Below are 27,964 nucleotides of genomic sequence, written 5' to 3'. Positions count from 1 at the left end.
ATCCTGGCTCTGGTATTTATTGCCGGTTAAAATAAACCCCTTCTGAATTTACTTAACAAGTGATTTAATGATGTTTCCAGCCTCAACCCTCACCCCCACTTTATTTGCTAAAGTCACCTGACTCTGACCGTCTCCCTGGTGCCCACAGACATTTACATCCTAGCAGACAGGTTTTTTTCAGAACCCTGGTAATGTGTGACCTGGTGCTACCTGCCCAGCCTGTCTGTGGGTCCCCAGGGTGGCAGCCCCTCCACCCCCCAGGCTGCTCGAGTGCCACTGCCAGCACAGGCACCAGCTGTGGCTGCTTCCGGGCAGACCTCAGGGGTCTTACAGAGACATGGGAACTATTGTGGGGGTTTGGGGGGAACAAATTCAGAAGAATTTGGTTCAGAGGCTGGTGTAAGTATTCAGACCACGTATCTGAGACTAGATTTGGTGCAGGGCATCATGATGGGTTTGTACTTCATCACACACACCTCCCTGAAGGTGTCTCAACCTGTGCTGTGCAGGGGGCGTGAAAACAAGTTTTAACATTTGTGTCTGACCCTCAACACCTCGATCCCTCACTTTGGAGAAAATGCTGCAATTCCCTAAAGTGTTTTGTCCCCTCCTGGTGAAAGGAAGACTGGGACTAGGTTCTTCCTTCTCATCTCCAGTCCCTGAGGAAAGAACATGTTTTACATTAATTACCAGTAATAGAACTTGGTTCATTCAGGACTTGCCCAGTGAACGTTTGGGCTCATACTTAGCAGGCAGACCAAAGTGATTCCTGAAAGGGGACCCACAGGTTCTTTTCTCAGAATTCAGTCAGTGTAGCTCGTTCTTAATCCCGGAGGTGTGACTTCAGCCCTAAGCTGCTGGCTCACCCTGGGAGGTTCGTTGCCTGTCACATAAGTAGAGCATTCCTTCCACAGAGCATCCGGCTTCACACAAATGACCTCTGCTGGCTTGGTGTGCAGTGTGGAGGATGCAGGACAGAGGAGCTGGCCTCTGAGTCTTGCTGAGGACTGGCTTAGGGACTTAGTGACTTTGTGGCCTCAGGCTACTCCTGTTCCGTGAAGGGCCCCATGTTCTTGAGTGCAGGCATTTGTGAGAACCTCACGAGACTGAGTGCATTTCAAGGTCTGGGAAATCCTGTACGAATGAGTGGCACTGTGGGTCCACACGGCCTTTCACATCTGCCCTAACCCACTCTTACAGAGCCTGATTAACTCCACATTTCCTTCACTGGAGAGTTCGTACCTGGATTCTCACTGCCTTGGATGTGCTTTTCTATAGGGCTCCCCCACCCGCCTTCTTCTCCCCTCCGTGTCCTGGGGACACCAGTCACCCTGCATGGAACTGCTTATGGCGCTCCCTTTAGGCTGAATTCCATGCTGGACACATATTTTATAATCCTTAACAACCATTGCTGTGCTGGTGCAAAGTAAATCTTTAATAAGTATTTGTTGAAGGAAGTTTAAAAAAGAACAAAAGATCCAGAACTAAGACTTGCATATCCAGAGTTTGTTACTCATTCAAGATTCACATTCTTTGCAGGATTTGCAGGATTCTTATCCTTGGCTTTCAGCTATGTTTAAATTCAAAGCCTCCCTTGACCTGACATTTTTCTCTGCCTCATTATGGAGCTCTCTCAGAACCCTGTCATTAGGTACTTCTGAGGAATAAGAACATCTGAGTTCAGTCCTAAGCCGGACCAGACTGGCTTCCTGGTTAAGTACAAAGTCACTTTGGCCCAACTTCATTGTTTATCAGCAGTGAGTGGTATTGCAGTCCTGTGGAGTATTAGGATTAGTTAGGAAATGCTTAACAAGTAATACCTAAAGTACCAAAGCTTGTGGATTATTTTACTTAGAAAAATTAGAATTCTCTCTCTAAAGGTTCTGTCATTGACTTGATTTCTGATAGGAAAGTACCTGCCGCATTTGAGAGAAACGGTGCTAAATTATCAAAACAGTAAATTCTTCTGGATTTGTATCCTGAATTCATCCGGGTGGTCACTTCCTGTTCTGAAACTTTCAGTCTGATTTCTCCTTGTTCTGAGACGCACATGAAGGTTGACTTCATTTTTCTCGACAGGATAGCACACCCATACAGACCTTAGTTGGTTAAGCAAGATGGTGGGACCCTGGGAGCAGATCACGGTGAGGGCGGCGGTGGAGGCAGGGAGCCGGCCCGCTGATCGCTGGCTGAGCACCTTTAGGACACACCACCCTCCACTGCTGACTGGGAGCTGCCCCTACTCCTCATCTGAGCCACTCAGGAGGGCCTTCCGGTATGTGTGATCCGACCTCAGCTTCTGAATCCCAATGACTTCCCTGTCTTCCGGCCTCTTCACCCGCGTCAAGAAGCTGTAACGGGGACAGCAAGGGCAGATGGGTGAGCCCCCAAGTTGACTTACTCCCTCACCCAGGGGTGCAGAGGCATTCACCGGCTCTCAGAGCATTCTTTCTCTTTCAAATACTACCTTTCTGACCACATAGACAGAACTCTGGTAGATGAAGGGCCTCAGGGTCAGTAGTACTTACAGGTTAGTGTTGTAATTGAGACTGGACGTAGGTCTCCCCCGACCCCCAGTTTATCATTTCACAGACCGTGCAGTAGAACTAAAAGGAACCACAGCCTGCTTGCCTGCTGTTTAATGTGTGTGCAGCTCTCTGGGTGAAGCATCTGTGCATTGGGTAGGGAAATCAGGAACCAGGAGAGAACGAGGCATCTCTGACAACACAGAACTGGTAGGACCAGGTGCATGGTGGTTGGACTTGGGCTCTGCCGTTTACTCCTGGGGTGACCTTGGCCCAGTTACCCACTCTTGCAAAGCCTTGGTTTCCCCAGCTACAAACATCACGTGCATCCTTCACAGGGGAAGCGTGAAGCCAGGGGATTTATATACTAAGTGTAACCACAGTGCCAGGGCACAGGCAGTGCCTGGCACTCAGAGCTGCTCTCATGACCTGGAGACCAGTGCTGTAGTGAACACCTGCTGTTGTGTCTCACCTGAGAGTCACGTGTGCCTGGATCCAGCGCTTAGGTCATGGGCTCCGAGTGAACCAGGACAGAGTCCTGATGCAGAGCTACTCCTGTCAAACCTCTGGCCTGAAACCCACCAGAACTGCCTTCAAAAGCTGGGTCTGTCGGATCTCTGTGACCAGACAGGTCCTTTGTTTTCTCAGATTTCATCACCCTCGTGTGCAGGCACAGAGTACCTTGCACAGAAGTAGGTATATGCCTGGTCCTCATCAAGTGGTGGGTGTTTGTGCTGCTCAGTTAGGAGAGGTGGTCACTGGAGGTAAGAAAAGTGTGGGGTGATACATTTCCAGGACAGGGCTGGTTAGGAGGACACATGTGACACGAGTTGCCTCCTCTAGGACCTACCAGTAAACCAGCGAGTAGCTGGCAGCCAAGATGCAGAGTGCGGCCAGGTAGTGCCAGCAGAAGCACATGGTGACGAACATGATGTTGTCGTGACTGTTCTGGTCCCATTCAGGGCCTCCAAAAGGCGGGAACAGCACAAACCCAATCTGGTGGATAAAACAGGGGAGCCAGCCTTGCCGTTAGTTGGGCTCACGAAGCCCCCAAGCCCGCCAGAGTGTTTGCAGTTACTCAAACAGCTCACACCCCACCCCTCTGCTTGTGTCGAGCAGCCTCTGTGCAGGGAATTGCTCTCAGTTAGCTCTGGGTTCAGTGTGGCCTTGCTTAAAGTTCCAGGGCCCACGTTGCAGATGAGCAGTTTAGCAAGGAGAGTCTGATGACGGTGTTAGCAGCTCTGCTGGGAAGGTCGGTCAGGGACAACCTCAGCCTGCTCGCTTGTTTGTGCGTCAGCAGGTTGTGGCTGGCTAAGGTCACACAGGTCATGGGCGGCAGAGAAGCGGGCCCCGAGCCCCTTTGCGTGGTGCGTCAGTGCTGCCCCTCCCGGCCTGCTCAGCACACCTGCTTCATCCTGCCTCGCACCAGGTGAGGGGCATGGGTTTACCTGCCAGAACCAGGTGCCCTGCAGGAGGAGGAGGCTGGTGCGGAAGAGTTCCAGCACGATGTTGTCCCGAAGGACTACTTCCACGGCGAGGCTGAGGGCGCCTCCAAATACAGCGTACAGCAGCAGGGAGTGGATGTGCTGGTCCAGCGGCGGCCGGTCTCGCACGTGGTAATAGAAGAGGAAGCCTGCGTGGAGCAGAGACCGTCAGGCCCAAGCGGCCCCTCCTGGCCTCAGCCTCGTTGGGAAATGTCTGCGTGAAAGCTGGACCTTCTAGCCCTCAGGAAGCCAGTTCATGTAACGCTCGGGGGCAACTCTGATGCGGGGGTCGTGTGTGTAAGTGTGTAAGCAGCACAGGATGAATCTTAGCATCTCTTCACCGAGATGGTAGGGTACAGCACAGGACAGTGAGACGTTGCCGATGTGTGACAAGTCGTGTGTGTATACCTGAAATTCAGTTTTACCCTCGTTCAGCCTTTATTCAGTTCTTCCTGCAGTACAGAAGCAGATGATGGGGTTGGATCACGACATGCTTGCACTTTCCCAGTCAACATGAGTTACACTAGGAACTGTGTCCTGGCTGCTGGTGGGCCTTCTGATGGAGCCAGACAGTAACTGCGCTGCATCAGGGTGAGGTGCAGAGCCCTTCTCCCCTAACCAGAGGGTTACCTCCTTGCCTGATGGTGTGTGGAGGAGCCGCACAGGCGGGCAGGAGGAGTCTGTGCCCAGTGTGCTAAGTTGCTCAGTCATGTCCAACTCTGCGACCCCATGGACTGTAGCCTGCCAGGCTCCTCTGTCCATGGGATTCTCCAGGCAAGAATACTGGAGTGGGTTGTCATTCCCTTCTCCAGGGGATCTTCCTGACCCAGGGATTGAACCTGTGTCCTTTGCATCTCCTGCATTAGCCGCCCGGTTCTTTACCACTGACACCACCTGACTTCGGCTAAAAATCCCATACTTTCCTGTACTGCTTTATGGAGTCTCTCATCTGTACCATCCAGGGCACAGGATCAGGTCCTGTGTAGGGTTTTCAAGTTCAGAGAGTGGGATTTTCTGGGGAAAGTAACTAAGTTTGCAATATTTCTGATCTGTTGTGCTCCAGTCCCTTTAAATCTCCATCCATACCACCTTGTTACCTTCATTGAAGGCAGCCAGAGCCATAACCAGTCTGTCCAGCCCCAGGGGGACGTGGGTGATGAGATAGGTCAGCATGTCCATGATGCCTGAGACTGCAAAGAACAGGTACATGGTGCTGTGCTGCCAGTTCATGAGTTTTACCCAGTGGTCCTCGTGGTACAGGTGGAGGTGGGGCCCGTCAGGAACAAACTGCTCTACCAGGATCCCTGCAGGGAAACGAGAATGGAGGTCAGGGACTGGAGAACCGCTCCAGGACCAACAGTTGGCCGAGTGACCCCCAGGGACAGGTGGGGATGGCCACGGCCCTGTGGACCCACATCACTGCCTCGGATGCCACTGTTTCCATGAAAGGTATTTGCCAAGGAATCTGCAGACACGTTCCTGTGTTGTTCCTTAGAGGGACAAAGAGCAATAGGAATGCAGCCACACAACTGTAGTCCGTGGGGTCACAAAAGGGTCAGATACAACTTAGCAACTAGACAGCAAAGGCGCTATCGACCATCAGCCTACCAAAGCTTGATACCCAGTGGATGCGGTGGTAGGATAGTTGGTGCCCAACTGAAAATTCTCCGTTACCCTACCGGTGGAGACCGTTGTTACACGGGGGCCAGGAGATGGTTTGCGTGTTCTGGGTTTGATGAGAATTCCCTGAGTCAGATGACCCCCAACCTTACCGATGACTGCAAATAAAGTTCTGATTGCGGCTTCGATGATTTCGAGACGCTGGTAATGATGGGTCAGTTGGTTGCTCTTCTCCTTTTGATAAAAGTACTTCAGTGGGTATTTCAGCGACCACCACAGTCCAACTATCAAGAAGAAGCTCCCAGGGAGCGCGTGGCCCTTGAAGTTCGCCATCAAGTCCCAGGACACCTAAGCAGTAAGGAGACACCTGTTAGGCGGCTGAATGAAAACATAAACGGTTGTTTCTGTAGGAAACATGATCCAAGACTGAGGCTTCCGAGTTGTAAGCTGTATTAAGAAAGAGCCCCTCCTCATAGAACAAACCTGTGTTATGTCACTAAAGTCTTATCTGTTCAGTGAGATAACAAGCCCAGGAGAATACACTAGCTCTGAGGCTTTTTTTTTTTTTTTTTAAGCGAAACTGTTGGTTGCCCAGTCATGTCTGACTCTTTGCAATCCCACGGACTACAGACTGCCAGGCTCCTCTGTCTGTGGGATTTCCCAGGCAAAAATACTGGGTGGGTAGCTGTTCCCTTCTCCAGGGGATCTTCCCAAACCAGGGATCAAACCTGGGTCTCCTGTAATGCAGGCAAATTCTTTACCATCTGAGTCACCAGGGAAGTCCAAGGCTTTAAAAGAATGGGTAAAATAAAAGGGTCGGGGGGCTTCCCTGGTGGTCCAGTGGCAGACCCCCGACCGCCCAGTGCAAGGGCTCAGGTTCCGTCCCTGGTCAGGGAACTAGATCCCACATGCTGCTGCTAAGAGTTTGCGTGCCGCATCTAGAAAATCAGTACTGCAATTAAGATCCGGTACAGCTACATTTTTTTTTTTTTTTTTTAAGTAGAAGGGAGGGAACAGGATGGGTAAATACGTCTTGATCTTCGAATAGAAAAGCCTGCCTAAACATAAGGGTAAAAGAGGGACTTCAAAAAGAGAAAGTGACCTGCATAAGCATCTTACATATAAAACAATCAGAAGGCAAACTGTTCAGGAAGACGTCTGCAGGAGCTGTGATAAATGGATATTCCACTACGGAGCTGTTACATATTAGTAAGGAAAAGACCACAGAGGAATGGGCAAAAGACACGAATGAGAATGCTAATTGATAATCTCACTGTAAAGATGTTCTGTTGAAAATACTGTTTTTTTCACCTAATCTGAAAAATTAAGGGTTTTTACGTACCCCTCTTGAGTATAAGGTCATTCGAATCTGGTAAAATGACAAAGCCTGTCATTCAGCCAGAGATATGCGGAGAGCTTTATGTCAACTGTTCTGTGACTCACTTCTAGGGTTTTCCCTGTTAAATTCCTGGTTGGCCTGCTGCTCACCCAGCTGGGACTTTGACCGCAGGCTAGCAAAGCTGTGCATTTATTTCCCCTGCTCACTGCCCAGCATTCATTCCCACGTTTAGCCTGTGAAGCCAAACATTTCTCAGCCTGCCCCCATCACCATCATGAGCTGTGTCTGTCCAGGTAGCCGAAGTGACTTGTTTTCATGGCCAGCACCACCTTATTTGAAAGTCACGGACTGAGGGGGACTTCCCTTGCAAACCGGTGATTAATATTTTGCTTGGAGTTTGACCCCTGGTCAGAGAGCTAGGCTCCCACATGCTATGCGGCCAAAAAACTAAAACAGAAACAGTATTGTAACAAATTCAATAAAAGCTTTAAAAAAAAAAAAATGGTCCGCATTAAAAAGAAATCTTAGTAAGTCATGTGGACTGAGTGAGGGGGACCCCATTAGGATGCAGTCAAAAGGCCACAGTCTCCCACCATTCTTACCTGAAGATCTGAATCATTTCTTAATAAATGCTGCTGTTGAGAGTCTAGCTGAGCTCCTCCATAGCATCACTGCCTCAGCACCTTCTGTGTGGCAGGTGGCCTGCAGGGGCTTTGAACTGACACTACTCTCTCGTGAGCACGCCCTTGAAACAGCTGCTGAGTCACAGTGATAAAAAAAATCTGACGTCCCAGGGCCTTCCCCACAGTGTACCCCTTGGATGAGAAGCCTGCAAAGCGTACCCAAGCCCTGCTCTTTTTGGTCTGAGTTGACCAGTTTGGCTTCCCTGGGAACCCTGAAGCAGTCCATCTGCGGACCCTAGTAAGGGCCTGTGTCTGCAGTCCTGCCCCCCTGCCTTCAGCCTGCTGCCCACAATGTGCTCTTCCAGGTCCTGTGGGTAACCAGTTTTTCTATTTCAGTTCTGTTGTAGGCTTTTGTCAAACTGAGGCTCACCATGTGACATTCCAGGACCTTATTTAACAAGTACCTCAACAGTCACCACAGCTTAACCATTTATTGTCTACCTTGGCCAATTTCCAGTTCCTTGAAATAGATGGTTTTGGTAACTTTGTCTAGTGGTATGCTTACTGTGGAGTGGGAGTGGGGCAGGGGCTGCAGAAAGGAATTGCCTATCTATGCCATAACTGGAAGGCCCCCTTCTCATTCTTTATTAATCCTCCACTGGAAAACATTTTTCAAAATTTCCATTTTCATGTAATGTTTAACCCTGTCCTCCAGATCAAGCCAGTGACACTCCTTTGCTTTCCTAATCAGGGTGCAGAAAGCCAGCTTTGCAAATCCTTGCCCTTCCCCATTTTTCTGAAAAGCAGAACCCTAAATGGGAACAGTTCTTGTCTGCTTGAGTGGCGCCCAACCAGTTTGTCCAGCCTCACCCTTCCCATCTACCTGTTTAAAAATCCACACCAGTGGATCCTAAGACCTGCACCTTGTCTGGAGAAACCAGTTTTAACTTCCCGTGTACTTCTTGGAAGGCCGAGTATCCTGATTTGACAGAGGAGAGGCGCAGGGGAAATTCCATTAACAAATCAGTAAATTATTGCCAACAAAGACCCACTGTATATAGCATAGGGACCTCTGCTCAATATTATGTAACAACCTAAATGGGAAAAGAATTTGAAAAAGAATAGGACATGTGTATACATAACTGAATCACTTTGCTGTATACCTGAAGCAATCACTATGCTCCAATATCAAAAAATTGAAAAAGCACAAATTGATAAGTTGTTGTTTACTCGTCCAGTCACATCCAACTCTTTTTGCAACTACATGGACTACAGCCCACCAGCCTCCTCTGTCCATTTGATTTCCCAGGTGGGAATACTGGAGTGGGCTGCCATTTACTTCTCCAGGGGATTTCCCAACCTGAGATTGAACACACGTCTCCTGCATTGGCAGGCAGATTGGTTACCACTGATCCACCTGGGAAGCCCAATAGGTTATTAGGTTAGCTACATTATAGATTGTCTAGAGAGATAAGATGGGTCCGGTCTTGAAAAAGAGGAAATGAAGTAATTTCAAACAGAACAGTAAAAATGTAGACTTCCAATAATTTGTACAATACTATTCAGATAGACTAAGTCCTTGAAAAGTCTAGCTTAAAAAAAAAATTCTGAAATATTAAATAGAAACACTTAAGGGGTGAGGGTCCTTGAATACACAGAATCCTGTAAAATACTTCAATCTAAGGAAAGGCTACAGATAAGAAAACATTAGAAAGTGGTTCCATAAAGACGGGCTTCCCGGATAAGCTCAGTTGGTAAAGAATTAATGCGGGAGACCTGGGTTCAATCCCTGGGTTGGGAAGATCCCCTGGAGGAGGGAAAGGCTACCCACTCCAGTATTCTGGCCTGGAGAATTCCATGGACTCTATAGTTCTTGGGGTGGCAAAAAGGTGGACATGACTGAGCAACTTTCACTTTCCACAAAGACAAATTCCCTTGCTTTTAATATGTTTATTCTCTTTTGGTATCACACAAGATAAAATGGGAGTATGAAGGGAGGGTTAAATGTTTTGAAGGATAGTAGCTTTGAGTTAAAGCTGGAAATCAAGAAAGCTAGAGGTTTGGGCAACTGTTCATGCTGAGATCACTGGAAAAGGAACATTAAGGCTTCATATCTTTCCTTAGACTCCTAGTTTTTAACCATCTCCCTCAATCTGTATTCTTTCTTTTTCATTTAAGGTAATTGAAATGTAAGACAAGGTAGAAGTTGTCAAAATAAGAAAAGGAGGTGAGAGTGGGGAAGAGTCGGGAGCAAGGAAAGGAGAGTCCTAGGAGGCGGGGCAGTGGTGCAGAGGAAAGGAGAAGCCAGGGCTGGCGCCACTTGCCTGTCGTTAATGCAGTGCCTTTTAAAACAAATCCAGTGTTTCCCTCTATTATAGATGGGGAAAGTAGGAATTGTGAAGGAAAGGGTGTATGGAGGTGAGTGAGAGGATCAGAAAAAGAAACAGGAAAAATGAATTTCATTTTCTTTCTCAAGTGTTTCATTTTCTTTCTCAAAATTAGCAGAATCAAGGACTTGGCATCCACAGCAAGGGGAGCATTAAAGCCAATTTCCTCAAATTTGTGATGACAGGATATAGATGCATAGACTACCAGCTGTTACAGCCTGGACCTCTGCTTCACCATGGGATAGTCTTCACTGTGGAATGTTATGTGACCACTGTCAAGAATGAATTAGTGTTGGCTTTCTATGAGGTTCTGTTGGTGGAGACACGAAAGATGGAAAAGACCACTTATAATACGATCTTATTTTATGTAGCAGTGAACATCAAATTATGGAAGATAATTTGAGGGTATATCATGCTGTTTATTAAGCATTTCTGGCTGTCCCCTGGGCACATGGTATGGTTGCTTTATTATTTTGCATATCTAGTTATCCCTGCTATTTGTTGAAAAGATTCTTCTTTCCCCCATTGAATTGTCTTGGTGCCCTTGTCTCCTTTTTTTTCTTGAAAATGTATTTCATCAATCTTCAGCAGAGGGTTTTGCCTACAGTAACGTCAAACTGTGCTGAAGAAGGGTAATTTCGTTACTGTGACACATATATTAACTTTTAATACAGTGTACAGTGTTTTGACAATAAAGGGAGGACTCCAGCCTGAGGGAAAGAGGAGGAAGGTTACAGAGGGAAGTATCACCGAAGCTTACTTGAAAAACAAATATTGCATGTAGTGTGGGTACAAAGGCTGAGAGGTGGTTGCAGCCAGGCATCCCTGCAGCTGGGTGATGTTGCCCAGCACGCTCTCTGTGCCCTACTATCACTACTGTCTTTACCAAAAAGACCAGATGTTATTCTCTTCCATGGGGTATGTATGTGAGGGCGGTGGGTGGAGGGATGCATTAAGTCTTGAAATTGTCTCTATTGGGAATGGAAAAAAACAGTGGACTCAAAAGTCAAAGACCTTGGCTGAGTCCCCTAAACTCACTGAATCTCAGTATGCCTCCTTCTAAAAAGGGACCTTAACGTCTACCTCACAGGGATCTTGTGAGAATGAATCGAAAATGTCTCAGAGTTAACTAGAACAAGTGTGTAATAAGTGTCAGCTTTGTCTCTTCCATGGTCCTCTAATTCCCATTCCCACCTTCAATGAGGGAGAAACCTAGTCCTCTCTCAGAACCAACAAGGCTCCTGTCCTTTGCTTTGAGTGGCTGACCCGGAGGTGGGGAAGTCACTGTGAACCTTCATGTCACCTTGGAGATGGCAGTGGTTGGGTGTTTTTTTTTTTTAAATGGGAACAGGGGATGTGTTTGGTCAGTCAGGAATAGGTTATGGGAAGAAGATAGCGTATTCTTTTACCGCAGAGCATGGTTTTTATACTTTCTGAATCTGTCCTTCCTTGGAGAAACACTCATGATTTCTGGTCTGTGTTTACTTTGGAATAGAACCAACTGTGCCTGACTCAGTTTTCTGTCACTTTGCTGACACGGCTCCTTGTTTAACCACTCCTGTGAGCTTCTTAAGTAATAGAGTGCAGAAGAATCGCAGGGTGTGGTGTTGGAAGTTCCAACAGGCTAGTGGGACTGTGGCTTAGTCCTGAACTTCAGGCAAGGTGTATCCCTACTCTGTGCTAGCCTAAGAGACTTCAAGCACCTCTGGAGTCCATCACTTGTCTTCAGAATTTGACAGTTACTATGCCTTTGTTATTTTCTCTGTGAGATGGGTTCTTAAAACAGCATGGTCAAAAGGAGTAAGACCAGAATGAATCTGAACCTTTTTCTGGCATGAATTCAGTATGATATGGAACAAAATTACCACGAACAAGAGCTCAGTTAGGGACTTCCCTGGGGGTCTGGTGGTTAAGAATCTGCCTTCCAGTGCAGGGGACATGGGTTCTATCCCTGATAAAGGAGCTAAGATCCTACATGCATGAGCAACTAAGCCTGTGAGCCACAACTGCTGAGCCTGCACGCTCTGGAGCCCAAGTGCCATAACTTGAGAAGCCCATCTGCCACAGTGAAGAGTCAGTACAGCTAAAAAACAACAACAAAAATGAGATTAGTTACCTCCCAGCTCCATTTGATTCCTCAACAAAAGATGATCTCATTCCTCCTTGTTTTTTTCTCCTTAACATGCACCTATGAAATGCACCTATGAAATACAAGACTTGATGCATAAGAAAGGATCCCTACTAGCAAGGGGTCTATAATCTAGCAGGGAACTAGATACTTGTGAAAGTTGAACGTCATGAGGTATCCTGACAGTGATTGCTTGGGGACATAGAGTAACTCTCAATGTCCCCAAGAATTTGAGAAGGCTCCACAGAAGGGATGGCATTGGAGCTGGACGTTTCTTGATTGCCTCTTCAAACTGTCATGAAAATCAGGTGGTACTGGGATCTTGTCTTAAGGGCTGAAGAACAAACCTGGGCTAAGTTCCATTATTTTTGAAGCTCTAATAAAGAACTTTAGCCTCTGAGACAGAAGACCGGGGTCCAAATTTTGCTGTGCACTTACTCCATGATCTTGAGTAAGATACATAAGCTCTCAGGATCAGGATTTCATTGTTTGAAAAGAAATGGAATATCTCCTGCTGCTACCAAGTCCAAGCTTGCTCTGCTCACCACACGATAGGCCAATGAATTGGAGACAAGGTGTTGAGGCAAGGAATACAACTTTATTTGGAGAGCCAGGAGATTGAAAAGATGCAGACTATTGTCTCAAAATAGCCATCTTGTCCAGGTTTGGATGGTAGGTTCTTTTATAGATCAGAGATGGGGGGAAGTGAGGAAACAAAGAAAAAAGACCATTTATCTTGCAAACATCTCCTAAATGGTAAGCCTCAGGCAGAGAATGTGCTAATTTCTCCCTTTCTGCCATCTATGGTGGACAGAGTCCTGAACCGAGGCACTTTTAACAGTCAGGCAGAGGGGCAGGATTCTCGGAGGCAGGCCATTATGCATGATTATGACAACAAAAGCAGTGAAAAGCAGGTCAAATAAACAGTTCCAACCTGGAGTTAGAATTTATTTTCCCCTGAAACAATTTCCCACTGTCCAAGTTCATTTGAAAGTCTTGTGGAAAAGGGGGCAATGACTCTTCTAATTGCTACGTCAGATGGATCTTTTTCAGAGTGTCCACCCCCAGTGCCAGCGTCCCAAATGTTGAGACTTGTCTCCTTTGTTCCTCCCTACTTTATTCCTATAGACTTGGAAATATTGAACTTCAAACCCAGGAGGCAGCATTTTAAGTTAAAGAATTGTGCTTTTCTAGTATGGGAAGATGCAAGAGTCAGGGCTCATTTAAATTGTTTCCTTGATAGCGTGTCAGCTATCTGGGGCCTGTGGTCCTGTATTCCTCAGGGTTCACCATAGGGAGTGGCCTCAGCTGATGATCACCAGATGGCAGGTGTTCTGCTTCCTTGGGGCTCGCTGGCTCATGTTGGAGGGCTGCAACTGCTGATTGCACTTCTCAGGTCTTTCTCTCTTGGTTAAGAATTTGACCAATATTTGGGAGACATTTCATGATCAACTTTTATCCCATGGTGCTGGAAGACTCATCCCAGTTCAGGCAAAAATTCTTGATATGCCATTCCAGTTGCTAAATTTTGGACTAGGCCCCATCAATAATTAAAGATTCTCTGGATTCTCTCTAATTATAGTCCGGAAGACATTTTCCCTTGCTGCTTCTTCCCATACCTAGAATCACACTACTGCAATTATTTTATGTTATAAATATGACCATTTTCTCAAGATGTTTAGCCATAGACGTTTTGTTGGAGACCTGATTACACTTTGATTACTGTCAGAAACAACAATCTTATACGTTAGACAGGATGTAAGTAATATAGCTAGTATCATTGACAGTGACAGAGTGCACAGGCAGACACAGTGCACACCAAAGGACAAATTCAAACAGTGATCAGTATAACTAATTGTAATCCAGCTGCAATAATTGAGCAACCAAAGAAAGCATAACTGATTTAATGAGCTGTTTGCAGTTTCACTGTACTGGTCACACATACTTTTGCATGGCTTAATCTTTGAGACAAGCATACGTTACTGGCAGGATCGACCAGGTAGAAAGGGGGAAAAGTAAATGTTTCAGTTCTGCTCACAAAAGGTAAAATTTACCAAGTTACTGTAAGTCATAATTAGTTTAAGGAGAAGGTTTTTCTTACACCTGGAAAATATAGATTTGAACCAGTAATTTTTAGATGGAAACCACAAAAATTATGACCATATTTACCAGTTCACTCAGTCCTAGGTAACTAATCCTTTTTGTTAACAGCTTTATGAAGCCATCAGGTTTCCCATTAGAATTCATCAATTTCTTACTCAGTTCAGCACTATGGTCAGAAAGTCAGAAACTTATATTTATGCAAAAGTCCTTTTTATAAATCTTGGAGGGGAGGTGTTTTTGCAAAGGCATCACAGTGAAACCATAACTGTCTATAATAACAAAAGACTTAAGAACTCATGTTTAAGCCTGATGATAGTGCAGTTGACAAAACAACCCAATTACTGTTGTGACATGCAACTGTTTCAGATAATAACTAGAACTATGACTGATAATATATTACCAGGACGTATCAGAATTCCACATGGTATGTAGAATCCCTGTACCATTTACCACACTATATAACCTAAGAAGATGTATTACTCATTTGACAATACTTCCTATGTAATTTAATATACTAAGTGAACCCAGTTAGTTTAATATCTCCCTTTGGGGTGTTTTAGGGGCTCTTTGAAGCATCCCAAAGTTAGCTAGAGGTCCAAAGAACTTTATTAAAACTTGATTTGGGAAGTTTTGTCAAAAGTAACTTTAAAAAATTTAAAACACAACAGGGTCATAGGTCATTGTGAAACAATAGTTATTTACCTAGCCAAAGTAACAAAGATTTCAAAGGCAAATACAGAGCAAATCATGTAAAAGTAAAGAACTTAAAATTTGTTATAAATGTAGTTCAACATCATCAGAAAACTGATGAGCATGAGCAAGATTCTTTCCTCAGTGTCACTTTCCACAAACTTTTCTGTAGCCATAACTTATTTTGCTCATCATTAGAGGTAAGGACAGAGGAGCCTGGTGGGCTGCAGTCCATGGGGTCCCTAAGAGTCAGAGTCGGACACGACTGAGTGACTTCACTTTCACTTTTCACTTTCATGCATTGGAGAAGGAAATGGCAGCCCACTCCATTGTTCTTGCCTGGAGAATCCCAGGGATGGGGGAGCATGGTGGGCTGCCATCTATGGGGTCACACAGAGTTGGACATGACTGAAGTGACTTAGCAGCAGCAGCAGTCACCTCTAAGTCAGACTTACTTCCTTTTTACTTAATAAAATGCAATTCCAATCTACATGCCTTCTTTACTGAAAACACACATCCTACTTTCCTTCAGCAACCATGAGCTGACCTTTATATTAGCATTCTGTAGATTGGTGAGCATAAATACCAGTGATAATTTCTAAAAGTATTTGCTTTCTTAGAGAACATCTCAAGATGGCACCAAACATTCATTAACAGTCAAAGGTATCTTTAGTTTCTGTATAAGGAAGCCCGTGTTCAGTAATGTTTCAGTATCTTACTTATTTTACTTGGGAGTGACCTAGCTGTTCAATAAACTTCCATCACCACATTCAAACACACAAATAGAGAGGCCTCACTTATCTCAAGATTTCAGCCCTGAGTCAGGTACAGCAATGTAAAACCGATCGGTTTACAAAAGAGGTTGTATTAAAATTGGGTTACTGCCACATGGAACAAGTCAAGCTCACCTGGTTAGACAGCTGAATATTTGCAGGAAGAGAATTTAGGATTTCTGATTACCTTGGACAAGCCAACTTCTAAATTACTTTACCCTCTATAAAACTGGCATTTTAAGAGACAACAAAGAGGAGGGTTCCTGAGAAGACCAAATGGGACATTTACAGCTCAAAGATGTAGGCAGGTTTCTCCTAGGATGACTAGGTTTCCCCTTTGTTTAATACCAAAGGGGAAAGAGGTGAAGGTAAGAGGAAAGACAGGCTGAATAGCCTGCCTTATGGTTCTGCCAGGAAAGTGGTGGCTAGGGGAGTAGGCTCAGTGTTTTACTTGAACCAGTATGTGCCAGATGGCACATGGAAATCTTGCTGTGGGGGACGACACCCTGCTGGTAGCCTGGCCTGTTCTGTGACCCGCCTTATCCTGTCATGGGACCTTTCAAGTAGCGGGTGCCCTAATGGCTTTTAAGGCCTGACCCATGCCCACACAGTTTTAACTGTCCTGTTTCTCAGCTTAAAGGAGAAAGAGGAGAAGAGAGTCCTCACCCAACTGGGTGGTAGCTCCCGGGGCACAGTGGGCTGTGGGACCTTCAAAACATGCCAGAGTAAGCCTGGTCCAGAGTCCCTCAATTGCTTCCATAGCCACTTGCCTGTTTGCAGAGGCCTTGAGGAGAAAGAAATGAGAAGTGGGGGTGGGTGGGGGTGGGGGGGTGGGACACCTTAAAAGAAGCTCCAGCAGTTAGTACTAGATGTCTGCGTGTTGCCAGAATAACCAGAATAAACCAAAACATAGCCACAAGAAAGCCACACTAATGTGACTTCTCAGTCCCATTAGACCTGTGGTCTTTGTCCAAAATGCCTTATAAAGGGAGTTTTCCTTCATAGGCAGAGCTTCAAGCTGCAGCTGAAGCTCTCCACTGTCAAATTACTTGGGTCTCCTGTAGGGGAAATCAGAATTCAGAAATGGAATATTTCTTGCCATATAGTAAACAAGGATTTCACAATCATCAGTGAATCTGGCTCTCCAGTGTAAGCTTCTGAGCCCTCAGGGCATTCAGGGAGGAGGAGAATATCTGCGTGATCTCATAACCATTGGCTGCAGCCACTCCCTGCGGTGAGCATGGAGGAACTCAGGATGTGAAATCACAGGACACTGGCCCCACATAGCTGAGATGCATACGAAAGGAATGATTTCAGTGAGCCCAGACTCTTACATCTTCCCATACATAGAAAAGCACTAAATTCCTTAACTTAGGCTATCTGGTTTTCTTTAATTCACAGAATATTTCTGATGTTCAGACTACCTCCCTTTTGTTGCAAGCTTCTATTTAACCTGGCTTCTCCACTCACTCCTCGGAGCAGTTCTTTTGAGGGTCACTTGAATGCTGTTTCCTGGGCTTGAAGTCCTAAAAATTCCCATTGAATAAAACGTAACTCTCAACTTTCAGGTTGTGACTGTTTTTTAAGTCAACAGAAATGGATGCCTCAAGACCGAGGGAGCTCCTTGGTTTGTTATCAGTGTTTCTCTCTTTTGCAAAATGCTTCTAACTGTGAGACTGTATAATTATGAACCATTGAGGGGCCATTACTCTTCTGATCATAATGTATCTAATATATGCCCCAAAGAGTTTTGCTTCGGGATAGATGAAATACTTCCCATTTTTATAAGTTTGATGGCACCAAAACACAAAAGATGTAGGCAAATTCTTACACAAATGACACAAAGTCCAGTACTGATGCACAGATGAACCAATTTCCAACTCAGGTAAATAAATTTACCCTGAAAAACAACTGAACAAATTCCAGCTAGGCCACCTATCCCAACAAGAACCAGTTCCCCAAAGAACAGGTTCCAATTGAATTGGCTCCCAACTCAAATAAATCTTATCTTACAAAACAAATGGACCAGTTCTAGCTGAGGAACCATCCAGGAACAATTCCCCTCTCCAACAGGGTGGAAGGAAAAAGTGAAATGCTTAGTCACTTTGTCTGACTTTTTGTAACTCCATGGACTGTAGCCCACCAGGTTCCTCTGTCCATGGGATTCTCCAGGCAAGATTAGTAGAGTGGGTTGCCATTTCCTTCTCCATGAGATAGTCCCTGAGCACAGAGGAAACTACCCGTCCTTTGATGCAAAACTCATATATATCCCAGTTCCTCCCTTAGATGGCAGTTTCTCAGAGCCATCTGAAATGCTGTCTCTCAGCCTGTGGTCCTCATTTTGTCCCAAATAAAACTTAACTTGAAACTCTCACATTGTGTGTGTGTGTGTGTGTGTGTGTTTCCAACAGTTAAATCGATACAGTTTGGAAGAGGTAATTTCCATGGCCTTTCCTCGTTCTAAAATCCGTTTGTGAAACAAAAAATGAAAAGGGACTGTAACTGAGAAGCACTCTATGGGACCTTTCCCCATATCCTCTGCTTTAGCTCCTTTATGAATTCATTGTAAGGACTGATGTTGAAGCTGAAGCTGAAATACTTTGGCCATCCGATGCGAAGAACAGACTCATTGGAAAAGACCCTGATGCTGGGAAAGATTGAAGGCAGGAGGAGAAGGGGATGACAGATGATGAGATGGTTGGATGGCATCACCAACTCAATGGGACATGAGGTTGAGCAAGCTCTGAGAGTTGGTGATGGACAGGGAAGCCTGGCATGCTGCAGTCCATGGGGTCACAAAGAGTCGGACACGACTGAGAGCCTGAACTGAAGTACCCAGATGACAGTATTTGATGCACATTTCCTGAGTTGTTTTGCAGATGTACAAACCTCCCCTTCTCCAGCAAGTGGATGATGTTAACTACTTGATGACCATGAGCATATAGCCACAGACCTCCTGGAGCCTAAGGACTGATAGGTTAACTCCTGTGATATCGCCCTACTGCCTCACCATCAGCCAGTCAGAGAACTGTACACCTTTACTCTGCGACCCCCATCCCCACCCCCACGCGCCCAACCTGCCCTTTAAAGATGCTTTGCTGAAACTCTTTGGGGACTAAAGGCTTTTTAGGACTTGAGCCACCTCATCTCTTCACGTGGCCTAGCAATAAACCTTTCTCTGCTCCAAACTCTGACATTTCAGTTTGTTTGGCCTCACAGTGCTTTGGGCACAGAGAACTTACGTTAAAAGAATTTGAGCAGGTTGAGCCATGGTGAAGGAAGATGAAAGCTTACAGATGTCATCAACAGAGGGCCAGTTACCAGTTGCCACTTCAACATACTTAGAGTAAAAGGGGGATATCTGGACTTGAAAGATGGGTTATTTTTCAAGCAACAAGGGAAGAAAAGTTTAACATATTTCCCTACCCCACTTTCAGTGAAGTTGTCCAGCACTTTCTCAGTGAACAAGATGGCTGCCCAGCCTCCAGCTTCACTAGTGGCCCTTCTTGCTCTGGCAAGCTCTTCCTCCCATTTCCCATAGACAGGTTTTGAAAACACTTAGCTTCCCTCAAACTTGAGTTCAGCCAACTCCAGATAAACCTGTTCTCATTCTATTAATACTGAGGAGTGGAATGTTTCCTGCCATATCAGCTGCAAAAGATGTCCCAGTCATTGGTGATCACAGACCTCCAAGGTGAGCTGGTGAACCCAGAGGAAACTCAGGAAGGAGGGCCAACCAGGAGCTCCCAGGATGAGAAGGAGCTCAGAGAAGGAATGGGGGCTGGCTGAGGCAGAGATGTTTCCAAGGGAAAAAAAAAACCAAAAAAAAAAAACTGGCTACTTACTTGATGTTGATTAACTCTACTGAGATTTTACCACCTTGTCAAAGGTTAGGCTCGAAGTACCAGGTTGATCAAAAAGTTCACTCAGTTTTTACCACGTTACAGAAAAACACAAATGAACTTTTTGGCCAGCTTAATAGTAATGCGTATTCAAAACCTAAGCATTTGAAGAAGATGCAGCAATGACTAACTCCAGTGGGCAGAGAAAAAGGTATACAAGAAAGGAGGTGTAAAAAATCTTGGTTTATCACATGTCTGAGTTGTGAATATTTACATAGGCATAAAAATGTAAACCCTAAATGTTACTATATCTGAAAATATTAGAATATGACTATAGAGACCATGCAAGAAAGGGAAGTGAATGTGAGGTAGAATTATGAGGGTTTAAGAGAGCTAAAACCTCATCCTTCCTATGACTGATTCATGTTGAGGTTTGACAGAAAACAACAAAATTCTGTAAAGCAATTATCCTTCAATTAAAAAATAAACCTCATCCTTCAAGGTAGGATGTCAGCAGATATTATCTAGAATGGTGGATAAAAAAAGAGCCAATATTTGCATGTTATTTGGGAATATGATAGAAAATATAAGAAAAACATAGCAAAAAGCATTGAAAGTGGAGAGGTAGCTTAGTACTGACTCCGCAAAAACCTTGTAGAACTTAACAGATGTTTGTGTATGTGTGTGTGTGCTCAGTCATATCCAACTCTGCAACCCCATGAACAGTAGCCCACCACACTCCTCTGTTCATGGAGTTTTCCAGGCAAGAATACTGAAGTGGGTTGTCACTTCCTTCTCCAGGGAATCTTCCTGACACAAGGATTAATCCACATCTCTTGTGGCACCTGCATTGGCAGGCAGATTCTTTAAAATTATAAGTTTTTATGGCCTTCTCTTTTTTTATCCTCATATTCTGATATTTCACAGTGTTGTAAGTTGATGTTGGGCTTTTTTTGTTTGGTTTGGTCATTGTTCTAGGCACTTTAAAGACCTTTTCAATCTAAAAGTCATACTCTTCAGTTGTGGGTGGTTTTCTTCTGTTATATAATTCCTACTATTCTTTCTGAAACATATTAATTACTTAGATGTTGGATCTCTTGAATTCGAATTCTAATTTTCCTATCTTTTCTATTTTATTTGTTTTGACCAAAATGGGGAATAAAAAAAAAAAGTGATAGCCTCAAGAGGAGTGAGACAGAAAGCTGTTGGAATAAAATGAAGCAGCCTTTACCAAACTCCTCCAAATTCAGTTTTTTTCAAGTTGTAGTCCTGTGACCACCTGCATTCAGATTACCTGCAGTGCCCAGTTTATAGTTCAGATTCATAGACCCATCCCAGATCTAAATAATCAGCATTTCTCAGGGCCAGACTTGGAACCTACAATTTCAAAAAGTTCCCTAGATCCACTGTCTTGTTTATTGCTTTTTAGTTAACCAAACAATAAAAAGTAAATAAAATGAAAAACAACAGCAGATGTAGAAAACAGTCAGTGACCCATAAAGCACACTGTGGTAGATGCTGCTATTTGCTTTACCAGATATCCCTTCTTCCTTATTCACAGGGTCCTTATTTTACTGTATTGGCAACACATTCAACTAAAACACTAGATTTTCTCAGGCTCCTTACAGTTTGGGGTGGTTGTGTGGTGTAATTTTTATAGCAGTGAGATGTAAGGGGTCTACTGGGTGGAGCTTCCTGGGAAGATCTTAATGTTACAGTAAGTCTCCTACATATAAACAAGTTCCGTTCTGAGTCTGTTTTGTCTTTTTTGTTTTGCCTGCACTGGGTCTTCATGACTGCGTTCAGGCTTTTCTCTAGTTGTGGCAAGCAGGGGCTACCTTCCAGCTGTCGTGTGCAGACTTCTTGTTGCAGAGCATGGCTCAAGGGCTCTAGAGTGCTGGTTTAGTAGTTGTGGCTCATGGGCTTAGTTGCTCCATGGCTTGTGGGATCTTGCCATATAAGGCATCGAACGAGTATCTTGCTAGGCAGATTCTTAACCACTGGATCACCAGGGAAGCCCTGACAGTGCGTTTGTAAGTCCAATTTGTTTGTAAATCCAACAAAGTTAGCCTAGGTACCCAATACAATTGGCTGTATAGTACTGTACTGTAATAGGTTTATAATATTTTTCACACAGATAATGTATAAAAAACATACACAAAAATAATGAAAATATTGTTAATCCTATAGTACAGTACCTTGTAGTGGGTACTACTCTGGGAGTTGGTATGAGCTCCAGGAGTTGGTGATGGACAGGGAAGCCTGGCATGCTGCAGTCCATGGAGTCACAGAGAGTCAGACATGACTGAATGACTGAACTGAACTGAACAGTACCTTGAAATGTCAGTAGTACAGTACAACAGCAGGTACACAGGGGCTGGTATTGCCTAAACAGGCAAGAAGAGTTACTGACTGGAGGAAGGAGAGGAGGGGGGAGATGGTTGAGCTGAAGGATCATCAGCAACAGGATGGAGGGCAGGCTGCAGTTTCCCTCACACCTGATGGAGATGGAATTCATGTTCACATCTCTGAAAGTTCACAACTTGAAGGTTCATATCAGATCAGTTCAGATCAGTCACTCAGTCATGTCCGACTCTTTGCGACCCCATGAATCGCAGCATGCCAGGCCTCCCTGTCCACCACCAACTCCCGGAGTTCACCCAAACTCATGTCCATCGCGTCAGTGATGCCATCCAGCCATCTTATTCTCTGTTGTCCCCTTCTCCTCCTGCCCCCAATCCCTCCCAGCATCAGAGACTTTTCCAATGAGTCAACTCTTCACATGAGGTGGCCACAGTACTGGAGTTCCAGCTTTAGCATCATTCCTTCCAAAGAAATCCCAGGGCTGATCTCCTTCAGAATGGACTGCTTGGATCTCCTTGTAGTCCAAGGGACTCTCAAGAGTCTTCTCCAACACCACCGTTCAAAAGCATCAATTCTTCGGCACTCAGCCTTCTTCACAGTCCAACTCTAACATCCATACACGACCACAGGAAAAACCATAGCCTTGACTAGACGGACCTTTGTTGGCAAAGTAATGTCTCTGCTTTTGAATATGCTATCTAGGTTGGTCATAACTTTCCTTCCAAGGAGTAAGCGTCTTTTAATTTCATGGCTGCAGTCACCATCTGTAGTGATTTTGGAGCCCAGAAAAATAAAGTCTGACACTGTTTCCACTGTTTCCCCATCTATTTCCCATGAAGTGGTGGGACCAGATGCCATGATCTTAGTTTTCTGAATGTTGAGCTTTAAGCCAACTTTTTCACTCTCCACTTTCACTTTCATCAAGAGGCTTTTGAGTTCCTCCTCACTTTCTGCCATAAGGGTGGTGTCATCTGCATATCTGAGGTTATTGATATTTCTCCCGGCAATCTTGATTCCAGCTTGTGTTTCTTCCAGTCCAGCGTTTCTCATGATGTACTCTGCATATAAGTTAAATAAACAGGGTGACAATATACAGCCTTGACGAACTCCTTTTCCTATTTGGAACCAGTCTGTTGTTCCATGTCCAGTTCTAACTGTTGCTTCCTGACCTGCATACAAATTTCTCAAGAGGCAGATTAGGTGTTCTGGTATTCCCATCTCTTTCAGAATTTTCCAGTTTCTTGTGATGCACAGTCAAAGGCTTTGGCATAGTCAATAAAGCAGAAATAGATGTTTTTCTGGAACTCTCTTGCTATTTCCATGATCCAGTGGATGTTGGCAATTTGATCTCTGGCTCCTCTGCCTTTTCTAAAACCAGCTTGAACATCAGGAAGTTCACGGTTCACATATTGCTGAAGCCTGGCTTGGAGAATTTTGAGCATTACTTTACTAGCGTGTGAGATGAGTGCAATTGTGTGGTAGTTTGAGCATTCTTTGGCATTGCCTTTCTTTGGGATTGGAATGAAAACTGACCTTTTCCAGTCCTGTGGCCACTGCTGAGTTGTCCAAATTTGCTGGCATATTGAATGCAGCACTTTCAGAGCATCATCTTTCAGGATTTGGAATAGCTCAACTGGAATTCCATCACCTCCACTAGCTTTGTTCGTAGTGATGCTTTCTAAGGCCCACTTGACTTCACATTCCAGGATGTCTGGCTCTAGGTCAGTGATCACACCATGGTGATTATCTGGGTCGTGAAGATCTTTTTTGTACGTGGGGGCGTGGGGTAGCTCCTCCCGCCTGCCGCCCCTGGCCTTGGGCTTGGGGCATGGGGTATCTCCTCCCGGCCACCGCCCCTGACCTCGGACGCGGGGTAGCTCCTCTCTGCTGTTCCTGCGCCGTCGCAGTCTGGTACTCTCGGCTGCTGCCCCTGACCTCGGACGTGGGGTGGCTCCTCTCGCCTGCGCTTCGGCGTGCCCGGCGCAGCCACCTGCGCTACAGGAGACTTATTATATTATAAAAAAGGGACAGACTCAAGCGGTACATGCCTTCTGCCCTTCTTTCTATTAAGCACAGAAGAGCTGCCTATCCTCAGGTGAGGACGAAAGCATGATAAGAGTGGAATGAGCCTACTCTAGCGCTGGACTTTGAGCCTCCAGACATCTGGTGCTGAGAACAAACTCCTTATTTACTGAGCCCCCCATAGCAGGGTCTTCTGTGACTTGTAGCTACACATGACATCTCATACTTATTCAAAAGTGTGTTTGATATACTGTATATTGAACACTTTTTTTTGGGGGGGAGGGGCTTTCGGCAGTGTGATAGGAATAACACAATAGGCCTGATAACTAAGATTCTTTCCCTCATGTAGTGTGGAATACAGTTAAAGTAGAAGAATCTACAGGTATCTGAGTCCAGGATTCAGAGGGGCTATGGTTTGCTGTCACAGACCTTAAAGCAACAGAGTCAATGGAAATAAACCACTCAATTTATGTAGGTAGGAAATTTTCAGGAGACCACATGTCAGAAATAGCAACTGTCTGGACACTGGGAGACCTAGGTTTTCTCTGTAATTCATTAGCAAAGTACATTTGGGGAAGCTTCATGGGGGTGTTTGTTTAATTTCCCCTGAATCCACTTTTCTTCTTTGAAAACAAGAAGATTGGTTTTAATAATCTTTAAGGCTATCCTCAGCTCTAAAATATTTTGTGATCACATTGAGCAAAGATGGCTATGAAATGTATCCAAAAGAGTGTTTCTATATTTAGACTCTAAGAGTTCAAGTCAGAATATATTAAACAAAACACAAACCACCGCCCCCCCATCTAAACTAAACAAATTAAGCAACAAAGAACACATGACAAGGAGTTGTGGTGTCATAGAGGAATTTCTGGCTTGAGATCTGGCTTTGCCACATAGGCCTGGGACAGAAACTGTCTCTAAGTCTCAGTTTCTCATTTATGAAATAGGGCTGTAACTCTGACCTCCCTGGTGACTCAGTAGTAAAGAACCGGCCTGCCAATGGAGGAAATGTGGGTTCAATCCCTGGATGGGGAAGATCCCCTGGAAAGGAAATGGCAACCTACTCCAGTATTCTTGCCTGGGAAATCCCATGGATAGAGGAGCCTGGCGGGGTACCGTCCATGGGGTCACAAAAGAGTTGGACACGACTTAGTGGCTAAACAGCAACAACACTCTGACCTCACAATGCTGCTTATTAAGGAAAGTGCCCAGTACTCTGTAAAACCCCATTATGATTTGATACCAGGAAGATATGGATAATGGCTTAGACATCTCAATCCTTCCAGGGGAATACATGAGCGTGCTTTGATGTTTGCCATTTAATTCTTCACACAAGGTGGACAGATCTTTTGAGTCTCCTTCTTCTTTCTGTTGTGTACCTTGAGACCCATTTTATTTTTATGTAGGTGAACAGACAAGGGAAATAAAAACAGCTAAAATTGAAATCATATCTGTTTCTAACCCCAGGGGAGAAGGCTGGCTGGTTAAAAGGGAAGCTGGGTTCAAACAAAAGGTGGGAGTTACATCACTTATCTTTGGCTAATAATTGTCCATATTCAATATTGTATAGTACTGTGAATAATCTAGATACTGCTGTAAAACCTGTCTATAAAAACAAGTGTAGACTGGACATTTGTCTACAGATTTAGCCATTAGCTGATGACACAGTAGTGACTTCTGTTCTCTTACAGTCATAAACAGGTTTGCAATAACAGGAACTTTGGCTATGGGAGTGGCTCTATGTACAGGAAAATTGCCTTTATCCATTTTCAATGAGCAGATGCATTTGAGGGAAAGAGATAATCTTTTGATAACAGCCTACACAGATAGGCTGTTTGATAACATCCTATCTTTGATAGGCTACTACAGCTGTACTTTGACCAATGAGCATGGCAGCCAATGTTTCCTTGAAGGTGGTAGTGAGATAAGAAAGTGGAAGTTTTTCTTTCTTTTTATCCCCCTTTTCCCTCAGCCCTGGCCAAATCCCAACAGTTTTGAAATGCCCTGTGCTAAGATTAGGGAAGACACATTACCAAGGATATATTGGCAATATACTTTAAAAGTTACTGGTGAGATTCAGTAACTTCACCTAGCCCATCATAACCAACATCCCCAGTAGGGGCAGGAAGGAACCCATAGAATGTAAGGAAAATTGCAGAGTGTGAGATAAGCAAGTCAGGGTGATTCTGTTTCCACTGTGCATGGAAGAAGTGAGAGGAAATCTAAGTTCTTTGAAAAGAAAATTGAATGCTTGCCTCCTGTAGTACCAGAACAGATAATGCATAACCAGAAACCACGCCTTTTTCCTCAGCCTTTGTCAGGTGCCCTCCCTTGTAAAATTAATATGAGGGCTCTGTTGAATATGGCCCCTTGTAAAATTAAGGGGCCATATTCAACAGAGCCCTCATATTAATCCCACATCTTTCCCAGAGACTCTGGAACAGAGTGTAACTACATCATATCAAGCAGACAAGCTCTCAGTCATGAAGAGCAGGTGTCGGCCCCATAGCTCACAGTCTAGCATTTTTCTCCCCAACGGTGTTCAACGTGGAGCAAACCCCAGATAGTATTGAATGTGCTGCACATCGGGTTAAAAATAGGACACATTTCCTTTAACCATAAGCTATATCACCTATTAAAGTGAATGTAAAAATACAGGTAAAATCCATTTGTCACTTTATGAGCCAAGCAGAGCCATGGGTGGGGCGACCGTGCCAAGGGTCAGGGATGCGGGGAAAATGGCAGCCGCAGAGGGCCGTGGTGGAAGAGAACATGAAGGAAGGGGTCATTTCCACTACTTTTAGACAGGCGCCTGGCTAAAATTTTAAAATGATTTCTTTCAGAAAGTGACTGGTTTCCCCGTTGCTGCAACACAAACCCTTCTCACGTCTAGGGTTAGCTCCTGTCTCCAGGGGCTCTCCCTCTGGATCCAGACAGGAACACCTAAAACTTCTTCAAGCACCGCTAGCCTTCACCCTTTGCCCCTCACATCTCTTGGCCCACTAGCCTCTTCGTGGAAGCTAAATAATAGCTCCGGGGACAATATCTGTCAATCGCCTCTTGCTGTGAACCTCCAGGGTTCCTGGCCTAAGGGGGGATGTGGTCGGCACCCTCGTGGGGGTGGCACTGCCCAGTGAGGGTAGCGGTGGATGCGCCATGAGCCCCGGACGCAATGGACGCAATACAGCTCAGGTCTCCAGGAGGGACACCAGCCGTCCCCGCGGGAGTTTCCGATCCTGGGGCAGAACGGAGTCTGGGGCTTCACACTTGGAAGCTCGTCTCTCCGGGCGACAGGGTCGCCCTGCCAGGCTGGAGACGCAGCAATATTCACCCCAGGGCAGCCCGCCATCCGACACAGGTTCGGGGCGAGGTGGAGCCGCCAGTGCGCCATCTGCCAGCCACGAGGGGGCCCCGGATCAGCATTCCATCCCTGGGCCTCCAGTGCCTCCCTGTCCTCTCGAGTCGCGCCGCCTCCCCTGACCGAGCCCCCTTCCTTGGCCGCGCTCCGAGCCCTTTGCCCGTAGCCAGCGTCTCACCTGCGCCGAGCACCTCCGGGCCGTCTGTCCGTCCGTAGCCTTGTTGCGCGCAGAGTGCAGCCACCACCCAGCAGGTTTGACGGCCCCTCCCTCTCAGCCAGGCCACCACCAACCAGCCCTCCCTGTCCCCGCTCCACCTCCCTCACCTGCCAGGTGCTGGGCCTCCCGTCTCAAAGCCCGCGCTGGTCTCCACGCCCCTGACCTTCCCGCCCGGTTTTCCCCAGACTCCAGACACTCCCTAAGGCGTGTGCTCCCACAGGGGCCGGGCCAGGTCACCTATGACTGGCTGTGACTAACCTTGACCTCCTATGATGCAAAGCAATTAGAGAGCCTGGAAGGGGACAGTGCAGGTAAACAAGGAAGACTGTTTACCAAGTCAAGCAAACAGGGTGAACAGGCCAGCAAACTAGTGAGGGAGCACTTTCCACAGGCTCCAGTATGCTGTCCTGGACCAGTTTTCTGGCTGAAGCTTGGTGATATATTCATTCATTTACTCCACCATTCTGCCAACAAATCTGCCTACTAGGT

General features: G+C 45.6%; 1 protein-coding gene across 3 annotated transcripts; it reads right to left on the bottom strand.

Moving 5' to 3' along the window:
- Positions 1–47: 47 nt before the first annotated feature.
- Positions 48–27,728, bottom strand: TMEM45B (transmembrane protein 45B). 3 transcript variants are annotated; one of them, XM_019955033.2, is made up of 6 exons: positions 27,583–27,728; positions 5,782–5,977; positions 5,107–5,313; positions 3,974–4,158; positions 3,376–3,521; positions 48–2,351 (listed from the first exon to the last, which is right to left on the bottom strand). In XM_019955033.2, exons 2-6 carry the CDS (start codon positions 5,960–5,962, stop codon positions 2,240–2,242), a joined length of 831 nt encoding a protein of 276 aa, XP_019810592.2. In that variant the 5' UTR covers positions 5,963–5,977; positions 27,583–27,728; the 3' UTR covers positions 48–2,239. The 3 variants fall into 3 exon arrangements, with proteins under 3 accessions (XP_019810592.2, XP_019810591.2, XP_070639042.1); XM_019955032.2 differs by lacking the exon at positions 27,583–27,728 and adding an exon at positions 27,437–27,576; XM_070782941.1 differs by lacking the exon at positions 27,583–27,728 and adding an exon at positions 7,571–7,591.
- Between the last annotated feature and the right edge of the window lie 236 nt (positions 27,729–27,964).

This window comes from Bos indicus, chromosome 29 (assembly GCF_029378745.1).
Source record: "Bos indicus isolate NIAB-ARS_2022 breed Sahiwal x Tharparkar chromosome 29, NIAB-ARS_B.indTharparkar_mat_pri_1.0, whole genome shotgun sequence".
Classification (NCBI taxonomy): domain Eukaryota; kingdom Metazoa; phylum Chordata; class Mammalia; order Artiodactyla; family Bovidae; genus Bos; species Bos indicus.
Note: the sequence above shows the minus strand (reverse complement) of the source record. Positions and strands in the feature narration are given on the sequence as shown.